A 21647-nucleotide genomic window follows, 5' to 3' on the forward strand; every position below is an offset into this window, starting at 1 on the left:
GTCTTTGCTGTTGGTTTTTGCCTGAGCAGCAGAGCAGTTCAGGAATAAGTAAGCAGCAGTGTATTATCCCCGAGTCTGTGGCCAGTGGCAGCGCTCATGCACCAGAGAAGCAGAGCACAATACGCTGTATTAAAAGGAAGTCATTGGGCTGCTGGGCAAACTGTGCCAAGGGTGCCACCTGGCGGGTGGAACCAGAATGGCACCCTTATCCCCCTAAACTCCTTTCCCTTGCTTGGACTTAACTTCCAGCACGTTCGAATCATAGAAAAATTCAGGTAGGAAGGGACCTCTAAAGGCTGTCTTGTCCAACCCCACTGCAGTGACAGGGATATGTTTAACTAGACCAGGTTACTCTGAATGTGGTCCCACCTAATCTTGACTATTTCCTGGGATGGGGCATCCTCCACCTCTCTGGACAATTTGTGCCAGTGTTTTACCACCCTCATTGTAAAAATCATTTTTTTCCTCTATCTAGTTTGAATCAAGCTTGTTCTAGTTTAAAACTATTACCCTTGGCATATAGCAAAAGGCCCTGCTATAAAGTCTGTTCCCCAAATTCCTCCTCCTTTGTCAAACACACTTTCTCCAAATCCCTTTTCCACTCTCTGTACTAGCTCCAAACATTCCTTCCTCTTGTCACAGACGTGATCTCTCTAATTTAATATTCCTTTACTCAGAGATCTCCCTTTGTTTTCCCTGTGTCTGAGTCTCCAGACACCACTGAATCTTCTGCTTGTCTTTTCCTTGTCCTTAGGGCACTCAAATTAGGCAGATTCCTTTCTTTCCACATAGGGTACCAGCGGATGAGAGCGCTAGACGTATGCTCCAGTCCTCAGCCCTGTGGAGGGAACTGGCAGTTCAGCACTGGGATTAGAGGACGGGTCTAGCTTGGTACTTCATCCCTGGCCAGACTGCTCCACCAGTCTGCAGGACCAGTCATACCCAGCTGGAGCAGCACCAGGGCTGCTGATGCAACCTCACATGATGACAAGCAAATTGGAAAAAAAAAATTAATCTGAGAATTAAAGTTTTCTGGTGATAGTGCTACTGCCATGTCCATACTAAAGGTATTTCACAGAATCATAGCTAAGTCAGTGGCCTGCTGAGACAATCACTTCTGTTTCTATGATAAAGTTCCAAAGCAGTAATCCATCAGTACCATGCACTCAGTTTTCCCCCAGAGAAAGAAATGGTCAGTTTAATAGAAAATCTAGCTAAGAGCTCCCAAAGTAAACTACATGTATATAAACCTGTCACTAAGTTGGAACAGTATCAGACTAAGATTGAAAAATTTATTTTAAATAAAATGTAACAAATAGTGATCTTCAAATTATTAATAGAGAATGAGTAAAGGGCATTTTGTGCTTTGTCAGTAGGAGGTAAACTAAGCAAGTTAGCATAGAATGAAGACTCAGCGGAAGAGATACACTGAATGCAGCAGAGATCAAAGGAAAACTAATGACCTTCTAAATATAACTGAAAAGAGTATTCTTGGAGATGAACTCTACGTGCATTTCAGAGAAAAAGTACAGAAAATTAAAACTGTCCACTAGCAGGGCAGCGTGCTCACATTGTAAGCAAGACCATCTATGAGGCACTTACAGGATATCCATTAAGAGGCTGGAAGTACAAGTTAGCATCACTAACGCACACATGCCCTGGATTAGTCACCAGTGGCGTCACCATTTCTGCTTTACACTCCATATGCAGCGTTTCAGAAATGCTTTGAAATCTACAAGTGAAGAAAAGGAGTAAGTTTACCTCCAGTTCTTACTTTGGTAGAGGCACCCTTAAATTACTTAGAAAGGTTTTAGTTAGCTTATAGCCTTGGGACATCAGAATGGGGACTTCAGTAAGTCTATTTTGCGTAGGAATAAAGTTCTTTTTTGGGACGACCACTTTAACAGGCACTCCAGAAAGGAACACTGCTACATTCTGCTACAGTCTCAGGGCAGTAAGCCAGTTGACTTCTCTAGAACTATAGTTTTATTTGGCATATACCGATACCCAATTGCTGGAAATTCACATAGAAATGAAACGTTTCGGAGACAAAGTAACACATTCATTTTCTCAACACAGAATTTCCCACTCTACATTCCAGATACTTCAGAATACTAAGAAGCTAACTCTCTGAATTAGAGAACTTTCAGTAACTCAACCAGCCATCTAACTATCAGTGCAGTAGACTAATCAACCAACAAGATGAAAATGATTTCCAAGAAGAAAGTGATTAGAAAAGTACCTGTTTTTATCAAATGAAGTTCTAGCCAACCGTGATTGTAATATAGCAGTTATCTAATGTGGAAGGAAAGAAAAATTAATATGGTATCTGATTCAAATGCAATGAGAACTTAATTATTAAACAGTGATATCACAATTTCATTATTAAGCAGGGATATTAGAAATAATCAGATACTCACCATAGCAGCTTGATCTCCCATCCTATCTAGACAAGAAGCCCTGTAAAGCTAAACAATGAGCTTTAAGTGAAATAGCACAGAGGTGTCCCACACAGCTCAGAAGTCAAGAGAAACAGGAGGGGCTTCAGCATTCTTAGTGATGGCATACTAAAAGATCTGTTATGATTTCTTTTTAAAGTACGACATATTTATTCACTTCTACTGCCAGGTTACTACTTTGCTTAGTACCACCCTGCAAACTGAAAGCTAATATGGATCACTTACAACAGCTGTCAGAACTAGATGCTGTGTTCAAGTCCACATTTTAAAAATAGATACTCCAAGGTTTTCACCTTGAGCACAAATAAACCTCTACACTAAAAATCAAAAGATGCTGTGATAAGCTATGCAGGGATATCAAATAGCCACATACCTGATGTAGAGTTTGCACAACATCTCCTACTTTCCCAGCAACATCCAGCTGGAAAAAGTGTTCTGTTCTACCCTAAAATTAAAAGCACATTTACTGTGAATTAATGTCAAGCAGAACTCTGTGGAAAAAAATTAAACAAAACTAAAAACCCCTAAATAACAAAACTCTAAAACTTAGTAAAACTATGCTATTAAAGATTGTGTTATATCTCAAAGATCCCAAAAACAGATGTTGATCTTTTTTCTTTACAAATATATCTTGCCTGGGGAAAGCTCTCTGTGCAGTGTTGTTTACTACAACACAGCACAATAGCTCTGAAGTGAATAAGTTATTATAGTGCAAACATCAGCAAATGAAAATCAGTAGCTGTTCTGCCTATTTTAATATCTATTTTAAACACATGCAAATATAGAACTAACAAATGACATGTAACATTTTAAACAGCTACTGTATTTCTTATAGATGAAAGACACCAGCCCATCAAATCTTTAAAGACTAGGCTAAAAAAGTTAGTCACTCTCATCTACATAAGTAGTTTTGAGCTGAAAAGATCCCAAATCCAATCACAGTCTACTTTGACTAGTCATTCACAAAAGCCTCACTAACACATCAACCAGCTTATGTGGCACACTCATTTTTTCTCCTACAAAGTTTTCCCAGCTTTCTTAAGTGTCATTTTGTAGTAGACATTCCTGCTTTTACTTAAGTATATTAAAAGCATGTGTATGGATCAATTGGCACTAACTTTACTCACAACTCATATTTACCAAAGGTTGTTGAATACTTTCATGACCCCTGAATGTAGTATAAAACTATATCAACATGTTTCTGTAGCATCTTGTGATTTCTCAGGCTAGACTTTAAAAAAAAAAGCAATGAAGTGATCAGTAAGACTAAAGCAAGACATTGGTCAGTAGATACAGCTGGATTAATTTTAAACTGAAGGAAGGAAGATATGAAAATGTAGATGATCTTCAGTGTAATGTATGTTATCTGAGCTGAACTGACAGCAATGCAAGAGGAAAGCATGCTTTGAAAAGCAAATGGAACTGGATTATAGGGAGACATTAAATTCAGTAGCAATTTAGATAAAAGCATTGCAACATTTCACCCAGAGCATCATTTTCCTTCAAAAGGAAAAAAACACAGCTCTCAGAAATCCCAGTGAATGGTCTACAACTATTGCTTACAGCCAACAATGTGACAATTTTTGTGAGCAGTTGTCTCTGTAGCTCTCCAGTCATATTCAAAGACAAGAGCTCAGTATTTTGTAATTGATCTGAAACAATCAAAGAAAGACAAGGAAGATAAAATGTATTACTCAATTCCAGCACTCAGTGACATATATGGAACTGGCAACAATTAAATAAGAAGATATTTAGCAGCAACAGAAAAGAAAATCAGAACAGATTGGAAGTGAACTAGATTTCTTGTTTTAAAATGCAGGAAAAAAAGCTGCACTTCAGTGAAGTAAATTGTGATGGTTAACGGTCAGAAATGTTTTAGCTGTGGATGAATCATAACTTAGGACAAAATGAAGTGAAAACCTTTCCAAACAACCTTTTTGATTCTTTCCTTTTCCACTGTGTTGGCAATGAGATAAGGTATTTGTCTGATACTTAATAAATCTTGCACATGGCTGCAAAACAAATCATAGAAGGACTAGAAGGCAAAATAGGTTCAACACATGAAGAATTATCACAATAAAAAAAATAAAGGAAAAAACCTTTTAAAGTCCTAGAGGCAGATCTAATGACAAAACCAACCCAAAGCCCTTGTTGAGAAAACAGAGATCCTCTCTTGTCTCTCTGCTCTTCACTACAGTAATACAGACTTATAGACTCCATCATTCTTGAAGTTTCTTACTTAAACAAAAACATTGAGAAATATAATTCTGTCTTTTTCAACTCTTGGGCAAAATGTGAATTAACTCTGAAAAATAAAAGTTTTGTGTTTGTGTCTTAATTAATCTCATAATTTAAGCAAAGAACCTATACTTGTACGCCTTGAAGCCTCCAGGCTCAGAATCAGAGCAGACCAACCCCATCAGCAGAAAGCAGCCAGGAGCAAGCTCCAAATTCTGTTGTGAGCAGCCTTATCTACCATTTCTTTGAACTGACAAACACTCAGCTGGGAAATATCAATTAGCAATCTCTCATCTGAGCAGAATCTCAGCAATCTCAGTCTGAGCAGAACTGAGGAGGAGCCACTTAGCCAGGATGCAGTGTCCACTGTACACAAGCAGTCAGCTGACAGCTCTGACTGCTGAGCCCATAGAGCTACACATCAAGGTAAATGGCAAGTGTCAAGTCTGCAGTATGTCCTCCAAGAAGTATCAGAAAGCCATCACAGAAGAATTCAGACATGTTTTTTTCAATATGCAATTAATTTTTTTAAAGCTTCATTGTCATATTTCTCAAATGCTAATTATCTTACTCTTTCAGAAATGAGAACATAAATTCTTACAAAACTCCACTTTGCTAAGAGTAGTGAAAAAAATATATACTTACTCTTACTGTTTTATAGGGTGCAATAACATTTCTTTCTTTAATGAGAAAAACCTGAAAGAGTAAGACACTACAGATTTACACCTTAAAAAATTAATAAAATTAATCAGAAGTATTGGTAAATACAAAGCTAAAAACACTGTTTAAGCAAGCAAAACACTGAGTTGTAATATCCTGCTTTAACTACCCTAGATAAACTGCAGAAAAACAATGAGCTTTTATATCAGCTAACTGCAAGGAAGGCAAGAGTCCAATTTTGTTCACAGGCTTACTTATACAGTTGATTAGTGGGCTTTTATCCTAATCATATGATCTTCAAAGAGCTACATTCAGTGGGGCAGATCCTCCCTCTCTTTTAGTGGCTCAAGGTTCTGCCCAAACAGGAATTACCCCAGACTGGCAACATACACTGTTCAAACTTTCTCAAATTAATGCCTTTCTTCTACGGCTAAACATTTCTCTTCCAGCTCCAACCACAATGAACACCAGATACCCTCCCTCATCCAACCACGCTTTTGAACAGTTTTATTTCTCTGGTGCTAGCCTCATCTCTGAGAAATCTTTCCTCTCCAAAACCCACATAAAACTACTCTCCTTCTTCAGAACATTCTCACAACGCCTATAAAAAGACCTGACTGGTAGCACACTAATTTGTAAGGTGTGCCTTACTATCCACCATCTAAAAGGCAACAAGCCAGAAACAAGTTATGCTTTTGCTGTCTGTAGAGAAGGCTTAAATTTGCTAAGTTTCAGGCCTAAGCTCAAGACTGGTTCTGAACTAAACAAAATATACTGGGACTGCTGTCCTGGGGTGACAACTGCATAACCTACTGTGTTCTACTCCTGGCCCAAGAAACTTGGTTGATCACAGGTCCTTTCCCAGTGCCTCAGTTTCCTTCCTATAGGTAGCACACCTGCAGTTCTACACTCCCAGATTCATTCAGAACCCTTCTGGCTGCTACATACAGCCTTCCCCATTCCCACCAACTGACAGAACCAATCTTCACCCCATGACTGCTCCAAGAAACATCCAGCTACACCAAAGCAAGTGGTAGGCTCGGAAGCCCACACGCTCAGCATTCCTCTCTAAGTGCTACATTAAAAACCAATGGTAATTAGTGTCTTTCATCTGACATCATTATGTACAGACCTGAATCAGGCCATAGGAGAATCAGAATGAGAAACCTCCTTCACATTCATTGCTCTTCTGCAGGATAAATATACTGAGCACTCTACATAAGAAGTAGACATAATGGTTTGGTTTTCTTTACTTGTAAGCTGAGCAAAAACTTAAGCATACTGTATATGAATTTCCTATTTTTGGAGGATGTTCCCCAGTTTTATCTCAAGAAAAAATACTGAAATAATATCAAATTATTATTCCCATTTACTATATTTTAAAGCCATTAGTTCTAAGTTGTCTGTTACATAAAGAAAAGCTGCTTATCCAGCTATGTACTAACATTTTTTTATGATTATAAAAGGCAAAAATGTTTAAGGTGGTCCAAGTATTCCCTATGTGTGGTTTCCTACAAGGCCAAAATTCTACTTAAGAAAACCACATATTTTTAAACAGATAATGATCTGTCATAATTACAACCAGTGACTACTTGACACTTGAAGTCCATATGCCTTTTATACAAAATACCAGTATTTATGATGCCACCCAAGCATTTCAGAACATTTCCTCAGAGATAGGAAGATGACTGGCATGCTACAAATGGGAGGAGTGGGGGTGCTAACCACACTTGCCATCTTGAAACTTAATTCCTCTTTCTTATAAGATGTTTCTTATAATCTCTTGTTCTTCAGAACATAGAGTAATGATGTACAATGGAAGCACTGCCTGGAGGAGTTAGAAATACTTTTTTAAAAATCACTCAGTACACCGAAAACCTGCAGACTCAAGAAATAGATTACAGTGTATTTTTCACAGAAGCAGTTTCAAAATTAAATTAAATATACTGGTTACTACAAAACAAACCACAAACTTCTCTGACATAGACAGTATTAAATGCTTGAGTTTGTTTTTGACTGCAGCAGCATGTAAGTTAGCAAGGCCATCAGTTTTGGGCACTGGTATTATATTTCCTGCCTCAACTCTGTTCTATCCTGAAAGGAACACAAACTTTTTTAAACTTTTTTTTTTTTTTTTTTTTTTTAACTTTTACAGCTTTGGAACACCCATCAACTCAAATTTATCAAAATTTAAAGTGTATCCCCTTGGTTAACTCTAAGTATTAATACATCCACAATCACAACTCTTGACTGAAATTTGATGACAATATTTCAGGACACCTTCTAAAAACTATTTGGTGGACACACAGTACAGTCCAGAGTTTTCACAAAGCTGAACCACAGGGACTGAGATTGCTTTGCCATTACCCCAACATGCTGCAGAAAGCAGATGAAAGCAGTGTAACAAAAGCAAACAAACTAAAGATGATTAATAACAAGTTTTATTACACTTCATTCTCCTTTTTCATTCAATTCTAAGGTTTCCCTAAGCTCCATTATAAAATGCACATGGCAAAAATGTTCAGTTTATTGAATTAATGAAGTCATTAACAGTTTGCAATTTCCAGCATCAACAGCTTCACATTAATGCTAACACTAATTAGTTTTGTTTTCAGTTAATTTCCCACTCTTGGATTACAGCTTTGAGGAAAAATACCATTAAGGAACATAAGCTTACTCATTTATATAACCTCACCCATTTATACATCAAGAATCTATTATATGCATGTCTTACCTGGCTACATACAACAGAAATCCCTCCAGATGTATTCCTAAAATGTAAATATGATATTTGAAATGATGGGAATTTGGGCTTTAAAGGAAGTTAAATAAATACAGTATCCCAAATTTACCTACCGTGTGAAAGGGTTATTTGCTTCATTATCTTCTGGGGCTTTTATACTAATGCAATCCCGCAACGGTATCTGCAGCAAGTTATAAAAATACACAGTCTTTGTTAAAAGCTTTTTCAAGAGAATCTTTAGTTACCAAGGAATTTAAGTTTGCACTGCTTACCTTGATAATGGGCTGGATACTGTCATCTGGTTCAAAGATAATTGACTTGGAACAGATTTTTAGGGAGCCTCTGAATTTTCTAAAAGGAACAACAATAAAAAAAAAAGTTGTGCATGCATTCGAGATACATGAGCCTAGAATTACTCCAGTAAATTACGGTATGTAAGAGTTTTGTACCTTTCATCTTTGCAATCTCTATTTATAATATGATTAGCTGTGTGCTGTTCAAAGTAATATTCTTCCAGGTTCAGAAGAAGCAGTGAAAACCTACAAATTAAAAACAAAAATCTTTTATTCTAAGAGAAAATACTGTAACAGTTAGTACTCTTAATAAAACATATCGGGTGTTTGGAAAGTTTTCACTGATCTCTTTGCTGTACCCCAATACTTAATTCATTTAGCTTTTTAAAATAACAGCCTATATGGAAAATCTGTGTATCTGTGAAGAAGATCAGCTGATGCTCTTCCAACACATATAAGGTTAGATATTTGATTCTGATGTCTTAGGTGGAAACTATTCTAATATAGCCAGGCTTTCTGCTTCAGCCCTGATCAATGTATACCAGGCAAAATATACAATGACACAAAAAGGAAGGGCAGGAACTAATCACTTAGAATGGATAGAATTAGATTGTTTTGAAGCCAAGCCAAATTAAACTGGTCTAAAATGTTAAGTGACAACATTGGCACAGATTTTACAACATGACTGAGTCGCTCAATGGATGCCCTCTGAGGAAGCGTTACCTTCCTCACCAACCACATTTTGTACTTCCTCCACAGCTCTGCTCAGCCCCCAGGAAGCCTGTTCATGGACTAATGTGATTAACAACCAACTTCAACAACAACAAAACAAAAATAGGAAATTGAAGTATTCAAAAGTATTTAATTGCAGGATCATAGTAATGCCAGTGCTGGTACCAAGTAAATGCAAATAGGCCAGATTAGGGGGAACATGAAAATGCTTTCTCTACCAACTTAACTAAAACTGCTGCAAGTGATCAAAACTCAACAACTTTCTAACAGGGTGAACACTCAGTCACTAAGTGTTTCAGCTGTAGAGAAGAATGCCAGTGGATACTGGCACAGCAGGAGAAGCAAAAACAATCCCAGTTGGAAGTACAACTTGTTTGTGTGCAGCGCTGACCTGATCTGCACAAGTACTTAGTATTTATTTACACCCACATTTTGAGCTTTTTGTACTTTGCTCATGATGTGCTTCACTAGAAATGCCTGTGAAAACACTAATAAACACCGTGTCCCCAGAGCAGTATTCAAACAGCCATAACTATGTCAAGAGTTCACAAAGTGAACTGAGTGAATCGAACAGCCTGTTCATTAAAAAGCATATTTCACAATGAAGAAAATAGTGCTACTGAAAATACATCTTGTCCACTTAAAGATTGTGTTGTGGTTGTTATTTTAAACAGAACATAATACAGGTTTTACTGCAACTACAAGTAACAGTAAGTCTATATACTCAAAACTGTTTGTGCTTCCAAGATACTCTTACTGCTCTGCTGCTTTTTTAAAATGGCCTTATCTTTACTTTCCTCTCTTGAAAACAGTTTTTTTATGATCCCATTGTGCTGGTTTTGGCTTGGTTTTCTTTGCAGTATCTACTATGAGGCTTTGTTTTAGATTTGTGCTGAAAACTGTTGGTAATTCAAAGATTTAAGCACTGAGTGTGTTTAAACAGAGTCAAGGCCTTTTCTGCTTTACTCCACCCCACTAGTGAGGAGGCTGGAGGTGCACAAGGAGTTGGGACGGGACACAGCCAGGACAGCTGACCCTAGCTGACCAAGGACTATTCTGTGCCATATGGAATTATACTCATTAACTGTGGGGAAGCTACTATGTTTCATATCCTATTATATCCCATTTTTCAACATATCACCCAGTTGAAATCATCCAGGACAAACTTAAAATTTCTGATTTTGCAAACTCAGATCTTGCAAGCTCTATCACATTTTAAAAGCTTTTTAATAAAGCTATGTTAGGATGTATAAAGAGCAATTCACCAGTAAAATGCTCTTCTTTCTAGTATGTATAAGCATACTATATATATGTGTATTATACATATAATTATTATTATTAAAGTAATAAAAAAGTCAAGAATAAAGGTAGCACCCAGGTTTGTTTGAAAAAAAATCTATTCTCTTTCATCAAGAAAAAGCCACTATTGACATAGGGAACATGAGCTTCAGAGAAATGGCGTTTGTGGTCCCACAAATAGTTTTTTTCCAAGAAAACTACAATGCCTGTTCAATAGAATTAGTTTCTGAAATTTTTCACTCTTGGGCTCTTTTCTTTGTCTCCACCTATTCTTTTAACAAACTCCTCACATTTTTATATTCTTTCCAAATTTACCTGTTGACAGCACTGGTATTTACTAGATTTTTAAGTGTTTGGTAAATGCAGTCATTCCTCATGTATTCAAGACAAGCTATGTTTTTATATGAAAACATTGGCTGTTATTCACAGTAACTACAATATGCTCAACATAAGCCAAAATACATAAACCAAGAGAGTTCTCTTTGAAAATTTTCAGTATAACTATCTCTATGAAACTATTGTATCTTTGTATACTTGTCACTTTATAAATCAATTCACCTTCCCAAAACCAGAAGCTGTAGGCAAGAATTTAAGAATTTGAGATATTATTTCCCCAGCATAACACTTACTGCTGCTGAACCAGAAGGTGTCATGAAGAAAAAAAAAAAAAAAAAAAAAGCAAAGATATGCACAAAAACTCAAGATAAACTCTTTATATAGGCTAAATAGGTACTGTGGGGAAACTGTATGTTTACTCCTTTTTAAATATCATATTTTCTAGCAGCATGCAGTTTATCCTTTTGCTATTCTCTCTTTGTCTCTTCCACATGAGTACTCATTCTCCAGGCTCACAGAGACAGCATCACTGTAGAGCTTCTTGCTGGAGACCAGTGACCTCCTGTGCAATGATCTCCTGCTCACTGACATCAGCTTTGCTGCCTGGAAAATGGGTTGCAATGCTGTGCTGGAAGTTGTTAAAACACTTTTCCTCAAACACTGTCCATCATACAGGCCAAGTGCACTTTGCATTTTTATCTTCCCCTCCCACTCTCTGCAGAGCCTTCCATGTTCGGAAGCCTCTTCCTAGCATTTCTATGCTTGCTCCTACTCTACTTGCAAGTCCACTTACTCTAACTGCATTTTCCTATATTTTCAGGCTGCAACAAGTCATTTCTGCAGGCAGACAGAGCCCAGATATAAAATCTCCACAATTGCGATCATAAGTCTCTACTTCTCTCAAGCACCCACTGCAATTGGAACTAACTTATTGCCTGTCCCAAGACTATGCCAAAAAAAACCGCCCCTTTTAAAATTAATATGATACTGTAAGTGAAAGCAAAATTTTCAGACTTGCATCTCACTACTGGCTAACAAATCTAGACCAGTTCAAGTTATTACTAATAATGAACTCTGAAGATTATGATGCATGATCTCTGGACTAACCTTCTGGAATTTCTCAACTCATCTCAGTCTTTACTGCTCTAAGTATTTCAATTTCATTTGCCTGTGTTAATGAACCATAGAATTGTCAAAGAAAAGTCAAGTTTCATCACATGTTACTAGATTACAGTGTCAGCCTTGTATCTTCACAGAAGAAATATCTTTCACATAATAAACAGAGCCACTGATAGTCACTGTATCAACAGGGTCCCTCTTGAGAACCATCACTGCACATAATGATACTTCAGGCTTGCCAGGAGGTTTAACAAGTATCTACAGATAGCAAGGGTACAGATCAGTCTCTGGCATGTTGCATAAGTAGGCAAACAGCGTTGTGAAGGCCTGAAAAAAAACAGGACATCATTCATAATAGCTATAAAATTACAGCAATGGGGATCTTCAACACACAACTAAGCAGTTGGGCTTTGGGCTGACTGCCTTCAAAGAGCTAAAGGAGGCAGACACTTGTGATATCAAGATGACTGGCATACCAAATTTATATACTATCAACTGCTATGTGGTCCTACAACAAGGATTTGTATGCATGTATAACATACATTTAAAATAGTAATTTAATTCTGCACACAACAGAAAGACTTGGGAAAAAAAAATCAACAAATAACAGTAGGCAGAGAATGCATGAGATACCCTGTATAAGAAACTGGTTAAACCTGTAAGAGTTGAAAACTGTATTTTGGTTTTCAGCCACTGAGCAGGTGTACTGTTCCCAGTGCTGTGTAATTAACAGCACACACTGTAAACCTATGACTTTATCACACTGACCTGGAATAGCAACCCGAATCAAAAAAAAAAAAAAAAAAAAATCAATGTCAAGATTGACAAGCAACAATAAGTAAATGGGTCCCCAGTCTACCCTTCCTTGCCTTCAAGTCTGATCCCAAGACATTAAAACCTCTCAATCTAAGCAGTTAGACAGGCAAATCAAAAGTTTTAACTGGGTAATGCACAAAAATCCTTTGGTATCTAAAACGAAAAAGGGTTTTGATTTTTTTTTTTCACTTTTAAATTATCAGGAAGAACCAGCATCTAAAAAAACCCCCAACCAAATAACAAACCAACAAACAAAGCCCAGTTCTTGTTCTTACATATTTGTAGCAGATCCCTTCATTTTCTATTAAACACCTTTGCCTGAGGCTCTAAATCTTTGTATTCCTGTAATACAGTAGTAAAGAAATATCACAAAGTTATTTTTCAGGCAAACAGAAAAGGATCAAGTTTGAGACATTTTTCTTATTACCAGCAAGTGGTAATTTTGATCCATTTTCAAAATTAATAGCCCAATTGTTACTTGAAACTTCCCAAGTATAAATCATTAATGAGTTTTTATTAAAAATCTACTTAGAGAAAGGTAATGCTATAGCTTGGAAAGCAATTTGAATATCTGTTGACACAAAATCCTTTGAAATCCAGCAATAAAACTCACACATTATAGGATGTTTTTATGCTTGTGCCCTAATAAAGACAGGTTTATACCCACAGATATTGTGGTCACTATGCTATTTAATGGTTTGCAACACATTGATCAAGTTAGTAAGCCACAGGCATGTCTTCAGGGATCATTGACCATTTTTATTCCTTCTACAATGAACTTGACATACTAATCTATAAAAAAACAAAAAAAAACCAAAAAAAAAAAACAAAACAACAAAAAAAAAAACACTACCAAAAAATACCCCAATATATTATTCTGAAAATGACCCAGAGACAAATTAGACAAGATTTTCAAAAAAGTTCAAACCCCATGCATGGAAGGAGCTATAAGGGTTGAGAGTCTGCAAGATGTTCAATGTCTTATACTATAGCCTCTTAACAGTCCAGCCTTTATCCTCAATATCTCACCAACAGCAAATAAACCTTCAGAGGACTGTATTTTCTTACTATGTGTAATATTTGAAAAATGGAAATTGAAGGGAAAAAAAAAGCAGCTTCAGTAACTTTGCTAGTCACACACACTTGTAATGTCTCAAAAACTACTTTCAGTTGTGGAGACCAGCCAATTTTGACTTAAAAAGTTATCACATTAGCAGACAAACCATAATGCAAGCTTCTATTCAGAGCTGTGGAGTTTTCCCAGGATAGTTTTGCACATGGAATGGTACATAGAATACCAGAAACAGTACCATGAGAAAGAGTCAGGCACAAGAACAAGGTGGTCAGGAACAAGACTTTACCCCTTGGAATGCAGCAAACCCCCACAGCAGCTCTGCTATCAAGAGATGCTAGGAAAGAGGCAGTTTCACTTTCCAGGGTAAAATAAATCAGTAGCCACCACTTTGCCACTATGGCAAAGCCTTAAGCTTTAGAGTGGGTGGAAAGGCACTTACATTGTTACATCTCAGGTTTAATGCAAGTTGTGCATCCAAAAATCAACAGCAGCAGCAGCTTGGAGAGGGAAGAAGGAAGAACATGCAAGATAAGGGAATATCTTTTATTGTAACAACTCACACAGCTGGAAAAACCAACACCACCAACTTAAATAACACAAGGAGTCTCCCAGATCCAAAATGGAAAAAAGATTTTCAGCCATAGTTGTGCCTGTCTGTCTGAGGGTATATGTTGGGAGGTGGGAGCTACAGCAATGGATGACTGGTACAGTGTAGACACACACATCCTTACATCCCCCCAGATAACTTTGATGGAGGCTTGCAAGAGCTTTTGTGCTGGAACATCTTCAATCCCCACAGTGTTAAAAGTATACAGAATCTGGTAGAGCAAAGAGTTAATCTTTTAACAGTCTATGAGGAGCTGTTTGAGCTTAAAAGTTAAGCACCTACACTTAAGGGGAGAGGTAAATTAAAGCATGCCAACATAATTTTGCTTGAAGATCTATTTCAAATTCCTGTCTTTGTATAGTCCCAGAAAGACTGTAGTAAGAATAACTGAAAAATTCATATACCAGTCAGTTGGAAGGTATTTTCTTGTGAAGGGAATCAGTATTCCTTTGAGAAGCACCTCCAGGTAGAAAAAAAGAAAAAGGTAACCATCTTGCCAAGAAAAACAGAACTCACATCCTTTTTCAAAGAGCCACCATATAATTGCCATTCAGAAAAGGCCTGAGGAGTATGAGTCAAGAACACACCCAAGACACATAAGAAAACTCGGCACTAAGTAGAAAGAAAACACTTGCAAAACTTCAGCTTGTATGAGGTCATTCCCAATGCACAAGGTTTGGGAACCCAAAGGCACCCAAACATTCCTAGCATTGTTCTGAGTATGCAGCCAAGAAGCCAATCACCCTTTACAAACTACTACCTGGGATTTGTAACTCCTACCAAGATGCTACAAAATATCCTCCAAATAGAAGTGTGCTGCATCAGGCTTAGTCTACTTGAGAATTTTACTGTTACTTTGCTTGATGCGCATGTCCCTCTATACTTCAGTTCGAAAAAAACTAAGACATTCAACATCTGAGTGGAAAACAAAACAAGTCCACAGTTTATTTTATATACCAATTTCACCTACCAACCAAAGCACTGGACTTATTCAAACTGGACACAGGAATGACCATGCTGGGACCAGTGCCTTGGCAAAATCCTGTTTATACCACCCAGAAAAGATACCCATTGATCTGCTTTAAATTCATAATCTGTGATTGAAGCCTGACTATTTTTGTCCTTTCATCAGAAAAGCACATGCTGGAAATCTACTTGGACTCAAGGGTTTCAAGTAGCTGATCCAACCCACCTTGCACAATCACTTGACCTGAAAAAGGAAGTACAGTCCTAATAACAGAAGGAAACTGTCAGGGATGAAAAAGCAGGGCAGCCCAATCTAGCAGCATCACATAGCTATGCAAAACCAACTCTAAAATTAAACCTCCTCCTCCCAACAAGAACAAATTATGTATACGCCAGCTGTAGGACTAATTTGCTGATCTTTGGATAAAGGCCTTCATTATGCATATTTTGTCTCAAGAGAGTAAGATAAGACTACTGATAAAATAAATAACTATAAATCCAATGTCCAAGCAACCATCACACCAAAGATCCATGTGCAGCACCTACATGCTGCCAGTAGGTTGCTTCATGTGAGTGGTGTATCCAGCAGAAGAGATGAACCCCTCACACAGGAAGGCGAGCAGGGTGCAAGACAAACCAGCAGCACTGTATAGAGAAACCCTGTACCAAGTGTTTACACTTGTCTGCATTTGGGCATACTGCCAGCAGAAGTGAGAAATCAATTTATAAAGAAAGCAATGACCTGAGCCAAACACCACATCATCTAATTTGATGGTTTGTAACTAAAATTGTTTGTAAAAAAGAAGGATGAATATTTTAGGGATTTAAGTTTGTTCATGAAGGATGAATATTTTAGGGATTAAGTAAACTGAACTGGACATAGGACATTTCAGCATTTCTTGTTTTCTTATAGAAAATGGCATATAGTCAGAAAAGAAGGCTTATGTAACTAAATATTAAAGTGGACTAATTAGTTACGAATAAATATTTTTTTTCAGATCACTTAAAACTAATCTGATCTTCCTCCCCCCCCAAAGCAACTGTATAAGAAGATTAACTTCTTACTTACAAAGTTTCATACTACTCTTAACTGGAACTTTTATAGCTTAAAGTTTTGTAGAAAGCAGTGTACAAGTAACAAAAAACAAAACAAAAAAAACCCAACAAACCCCAAACCAAAATACACATCAAACGCAGTTGCCACAAAATTTTAAGCAGTCCTGTTCATTTCACTAGTAAATATCTACCCCAAGGATACAAAGATCAAGCAAAGCTTTCAAGCAGAAGTTGGTGTCTCTAACAGCTACCCAGCACCTAGGTAAAAAAATTCTCAGAATGTGTCCCTTCAATTAAGTCATAGCAAGCTGTTTTTTTGCTGTTTTAAGGTAGAATTATAAGGACAAAATGCAACAAAAATACAAAAATGTTTCTGATCTGATATTTCTAAACTCAAAATATTTTAAATCACTTAAATGCTTTTAATGTTTTCTAACTGAGAAAAGCACAGGAAAAGAGGGAGAGGGAGGGACCTGATATAGGGTACAACACATATAAATTTACTTAGATTTTATATTACTATCAATTGTTAGGCAAGGGGAAAAAAAAGAGAAACAGGTTTTCAGATATAGGAAAAGTTGCCAGTGCAGATGAGAATGAGACTGATCTTTCATGAAGCGCTCAAATTACAAGATCAAATAAGATCCTGATATGCTTTCAAGTAGGAGCAAAGAAAAAAGTTCTCATCAATAACTGTAGATCAATAATTCTGACACTGATATGCTGAGTTTGTTCTCAGGGCTTTTTAGAAGAGATCTGGATCCCATTTGGGTTCTTTGGGACAAGTCTGATTTTTGGCCTTTTTTCTCAGCTTTCCCCCCCAAAAAAATAAAATAAAGACTATTTACATTAAATCCATAACACAGCTAACACAGTCATTTTACTTGTTTTTCCTACAAGTAAGATGCATCCTTTACAATTCAAAATATTTCTCTTTTCCTTCTACACTGGAAGTTTGTCCTTTCTGCCTGCAGCCCCTTACAACTCAGCCCCCGCAAAGCAACAAGATATACAAGAAGATAAAACGTGACACAGAACACATCTGTACTTAAAAAAACAAAACAAACAAACAAACAAAAAACAACAACAAAAAAAACCAAACAAAAAAAAAAACAAAAAAACAAAACAAACAAAAAAACAAAAAAAAAAACACTTCAGAGGATGTGGTAGGTAGCTTCATGGGCTGTACAGCTATGAATCAGAATTTATATGGACAGAGTGAGTCCAGCTCTTCATCATGTGGTTTTCTCATTAACAATAAACAGTGCTGCGTAACCAGCAGAGACCTGCACCAGGAATTAGCGCAGGGCTCTCACAGGACCAGCTTGCTGTTTCCCTGGTTCCCACTGCAGGAAACAACTGGGGATCCCTGATCCCCCCGCAGAGAAGGTGGTGTCCTTCTGCTTTGTGACCTATGTGACCTACTGCTCGCATACAGATTTCCTAGTGGGAAATATTAGGCTTGCAAAAGATTTTGAAACTTTTTGACAAGACAGATATAGCTAAGCCAGGCAAAAGAAAGTGGGACACTACCTAAAAATAAGAGAGTAAATTCAGGATACACTCAAGCATGTGTGATAAGCCTTTGTTGTACGTTCAGAAACAAAACAAAGATTACAGTCAGCAAACAGGAGCCCGCAAATTGAATTTAACGCTTTAAAGAGACAACACAGAGCCTGTAATTCAAGGGCTGACAGTACACTGACTACAGTGTTCAAGGAAAAAAAAAAAGGAAAAAATATCACAACATACTACAACAAACTACAGTGAAGCACAGCTCCATGCCACAAGCACAACTGAGAACAAACTAACATTCAAAAATCTACAAGACGCTATTTTTCATGCAAGGCAAGCAGCATTCCTATTTTCCCAGGTCCTTTCGACACCCTTTTCAGCCTTAACTCAGGGGAACCATCAGCCTCCTGATCTCAACAGTAACAACAACGAGAGCAGCACAGCGCCCGGGCTCTCCTCCCGGCGCTGCGCCGCGGCCTCTCCGGAGGCCCCGCCGCCCGCAGCTCCGCCGGGCCCTCCGAAGAGCCCGGGCCGAGCTGGGGCGGCCGGGGCCGGTGGGGCAGTGCCGCTCACCTCTCCTTGGAGTACAGCTCCCGCTCCAGCCGCCGCCTGCGGATGAAAGCCATGGAGCCGCCCGGCCGAGGCGCCGGTGCCGCCGCCACAGCAGGCCGGGCCCGGCCAGGCCGCGCCTCAGGGAGGCGGGGAGAGCGGCCGGCCGCGGCCGCAGCCGGGCTGGCGAGCCCGGCCCGCCCCGTTTATACCGCCGGAGAGGCGGAGGAAGGTGGCACAGGGAAAAGGCCGGGGAAACGGAGTCAGTCGGTGCCGAGAGTTCTGCGCCCTCGACCGGGCTGCGGTGTTTCTGCGGCCCTTCGGGGCCTCCGCGGCGCACACGGAGAGAAGCTCACACTGTGTTACATCGTGAAACAGCTTCGTTACGTGGACTAAAAGAAAAGTTTTAAATGCAGTGCCACTGCAGTGAGATCATTGTGCCCGTAATGCGTGTGACAGAAGCTGTCCAGGCAGGAGGTGTGTTCAAAGCCTAGAATCACAGAATATGCGGAGTGGGAAGGGATCCAACTCCCTGCCCTGCAGAGGGCATCCCCAAGAGTCACAGCACGCACTGAAAGCACTGTCCAAACGCTTCTTGAACTCTGTCAGGCTTGGGGCTGTGACCACTTCCTTGGGGAGCCTGTTCCAGTGCCCAACCACCCCTTAGTTGAAAAACCTTTTCCTCCTACTCCGCCTGAAACTCCCCTGACTCAGCTTCATGCCGTTTGTTCAAGTGCTATCATTGCCTAGAAAGACCTCTATGGAAAGAGGAGTTAAGTAAAATCTCTTACTTTTTGTAAAAACCCTTCAATGCATTGAACTGCCACTGTATCTGAACAATTTATTATGCGTTTACAGACACGATCTCTTGTGCAGTAGAAAAATCCTGCTTTTTGCCTATTTATAGGTTAGGAAAATTGATTCATGGAGAGGATATAATTTTTCACATAGAAATTAAAAGAATTACTGGCTTCTAGACCTCAAGAGATTGTCTGATGTACTCTCTGCACTCAGATGGATTCACGTATATGTTGATCAGTGTTACTCAAATATTTTCAATTTGTGGACATAAATATGAGAACTGTTGTATTACAGAAGGCAGGTTTATTTTGGCTAATTGTCTTTCAGAGTCCTCTTCAGGAGTACTTGATAGAATCTAAGAGGGCAACAGATCACAGTTTGAAAACCACTTCTATCATCTGCTTCATCACCTATCTCTAACCAATTTGTAAAAGCACCTGTTTGGAGAAAATCTGCAACATTTGTGTGTACCTTGTACAAACTTCTAATGGCATCTGTGGATATATATATTTATCCAATAGCCAACCTGATTTTTCTTTGCTGCATTCCTTGTCATATTTCTAGTGGAAATCATGGAATCACAGAATCATGTAAGGGGTTTGGGTTGAAAGGGACCTTAAAAACCATGTCGTTCCACCCCCCCCGCCCCCACTGTGGGCATGGACACCTTCCACTCGACCAGATGGCTCAGGGCCCTATGCAGTCTGGCCTTGAACATTTCCAGGGATGAGGTATCCACCAGTTCTCTGGGAAACCTGTTCCAATGCCCCAGTACCCTCACAATAAAGAATTTCTTACATCTAATCTAAACTTTCTCTCTTTTAGTTGGATGCCATTGCCCCTTGTCCTTGTCACTACACGCTCTTGTAAATAGTCTCTCTCCGTCTTTTTGTAGGCTCCATTCAGGTACTGGAAGGACACAGTTAGGTCACTCTGAAAGCCTTCTCTTCTCCAGGCTGAAGAATCCCAAATCTCTCATCCTTTCCTCAGAGAAGAGGTGCTCCATTCCTCCAGTAATCTTGGTGGCCTCCTCTGGACTTGCTCCAGCAGGTTGATATCCTTCTTGTGTTGAGGACCCCAGAGCTGAATGCAGTACTTGAAGGTGAAAGGTATTTATGTGCTTCACATATGTTTTAATAAATATTTTGTATAAATATATACTTATTCATATAATTGTTTATATGTGAGGATATGTATATCATCCTCTCATAGACTAAACATTTTTTTCACTTTTCTTATAGACTACACTCATAAATGATTTATTCTTCCAGCTTTATTCTGCTTTCTTTCCAGTATGACTTTTGGCTTTATCTTAGGATATAAGGCATCAGCACCAACTAGAGTGCAGTAATTATGCCCCATGTGTTACACATGAGAGGAACATTCATAAATATACCCCAGTAAGGACTTGCTTGTCTTATTGTGACAGAAATTTCTACTCAGAACTGATTCTAACATAATGCCATCTAGTTCTCCACTTTTTTTTCGTATATATGTAAGTTCTTCTCAGGTTTAATATTTTGCCTTAACCATGAGTATTTAATCTTGCTAACTTTAGACATTTATCCTAGTTAAGAAAATAGTTTTGAAATAGTTTTGAAATTTGATACTGTCTTCTAGCTCTCACGGTAGTGAGAGGTTTTTTAATATATGTATGTTCTGTTGCATCTTGCAAATCACTAATGAAAATACTGAATAGAACTGAAATGACAACAGAGGGGTTCTCATTGCAGGTTCTCTCCAAGTTTGATTTTTGTAAGCAGCATGCCAATTGCTTAGTACTTTCATGAAAATTATGTTTCTCTTGCTTTTTGTTTTAATGAAACTGTAATGGGAAAATGTCTAAATGATACTTAACTCAAGACCTATGATACTTACTGTTCCTCTTTTTTTACCGAATCAGTGAAATTGAGTGTAAAAAAAGAGCACTAGAGTAGTGTGAGAGCATCTGTTCCTGACAACCTTATGGTAACTTCTTAATCGTGAAATTTAGTTTAGCTTATTCTTTGACATCAAAATAAATCTGGATTGCTTTAGACCAGCTTTCCTTAGATAGATGAATTTTATCCTTTTCTTGTCTCTTTAAACCTATATAGCCTTTTAGCAATTCAGAGATTGGTTTTGGTATATTATTAAGTAAATTTCTTTAGGCCCTTTTAACTTGATTACATAAAATTTATATAGATTTTAGCTCATTCCTTCTTTAAGCTCTATGGTAAGATAAATTTAGCTAAGTATCTGGGCACTTCTAATGTATTTCCAGAATATTTTCTTGTTGCATTTTATACTCTTTCTTACCTGTCACTCATTTTGTACTGTAGGCTTTGTAATTTTATTCTTTTATTAATATTCTTTTATGTTACCCTTCAGTTATGTCCCCTTA

At 38.2% G+C, this 21647-nt stretch overlaps 1 protein-coding gene across 1 annotated transcript in view; it reads right to left on the bottom strand.

Moving 5' to 3' along the window:
- NSMAF (neutral sphingomyelinase activation associated factor) overlaps window positions 1-18568 on the bottom strand; it is a 38836-nt gene extending 20268 nt beyond the window's left edge. The window contains exons 1-10 of the mRNA XM_053932843.1: window positions 18488-18568; window positions 8550-8639; window positions 8373-8451; window positions 8214-8281; window positions 8092-8128; window positions 5343-5393; window positions 2833-2904; window positions 2421-2468; window positions 2243-2295; window positions 1603-1732 (exon numbers count right to left, since the gene is read on the bottom strand). Coding sequence (XP_053788818.1) covers window positions 1603-1732; window positions 2243-2295; window positions 2421-2468; window positions 2833-2904; window positions 5343-5393; window positions 8092-8128; window positions 8214-8281; window positions 8373-8451; window positions 8550-8639; window positions 18488-18540 — 681 coding nt within the window. The 5' untranslated portion in view covers window positions 18541-18568. The remainder of the gene's footprint in view (window positions 1-1602; window positions 1733-2242; window positions 2296-2420; window positions 2469-2832; window positions 2905-5342; window positions 5394-8091; window positions 8129-8213; window positions 8282-8372; window positions 8452-8549; window positions 8640-18487) is intronic.
- Window positions 18569-21647: the final 3079 nt, after the last annotated feature.

This window comes from Vidua chalybeata, chromosome 1 (assembly GCF_026979565.1).
Source record: "Vidua chalybeata isolate OUT-0048 chromosome 1, bVidCha1 merged haplotype, whole genome shotgun sequence".
NCBI lineage: Eukaryota > Metazoa > Chordata > Aves > Passeriformes > Viduidae > Vidua > Vidua chalybeata.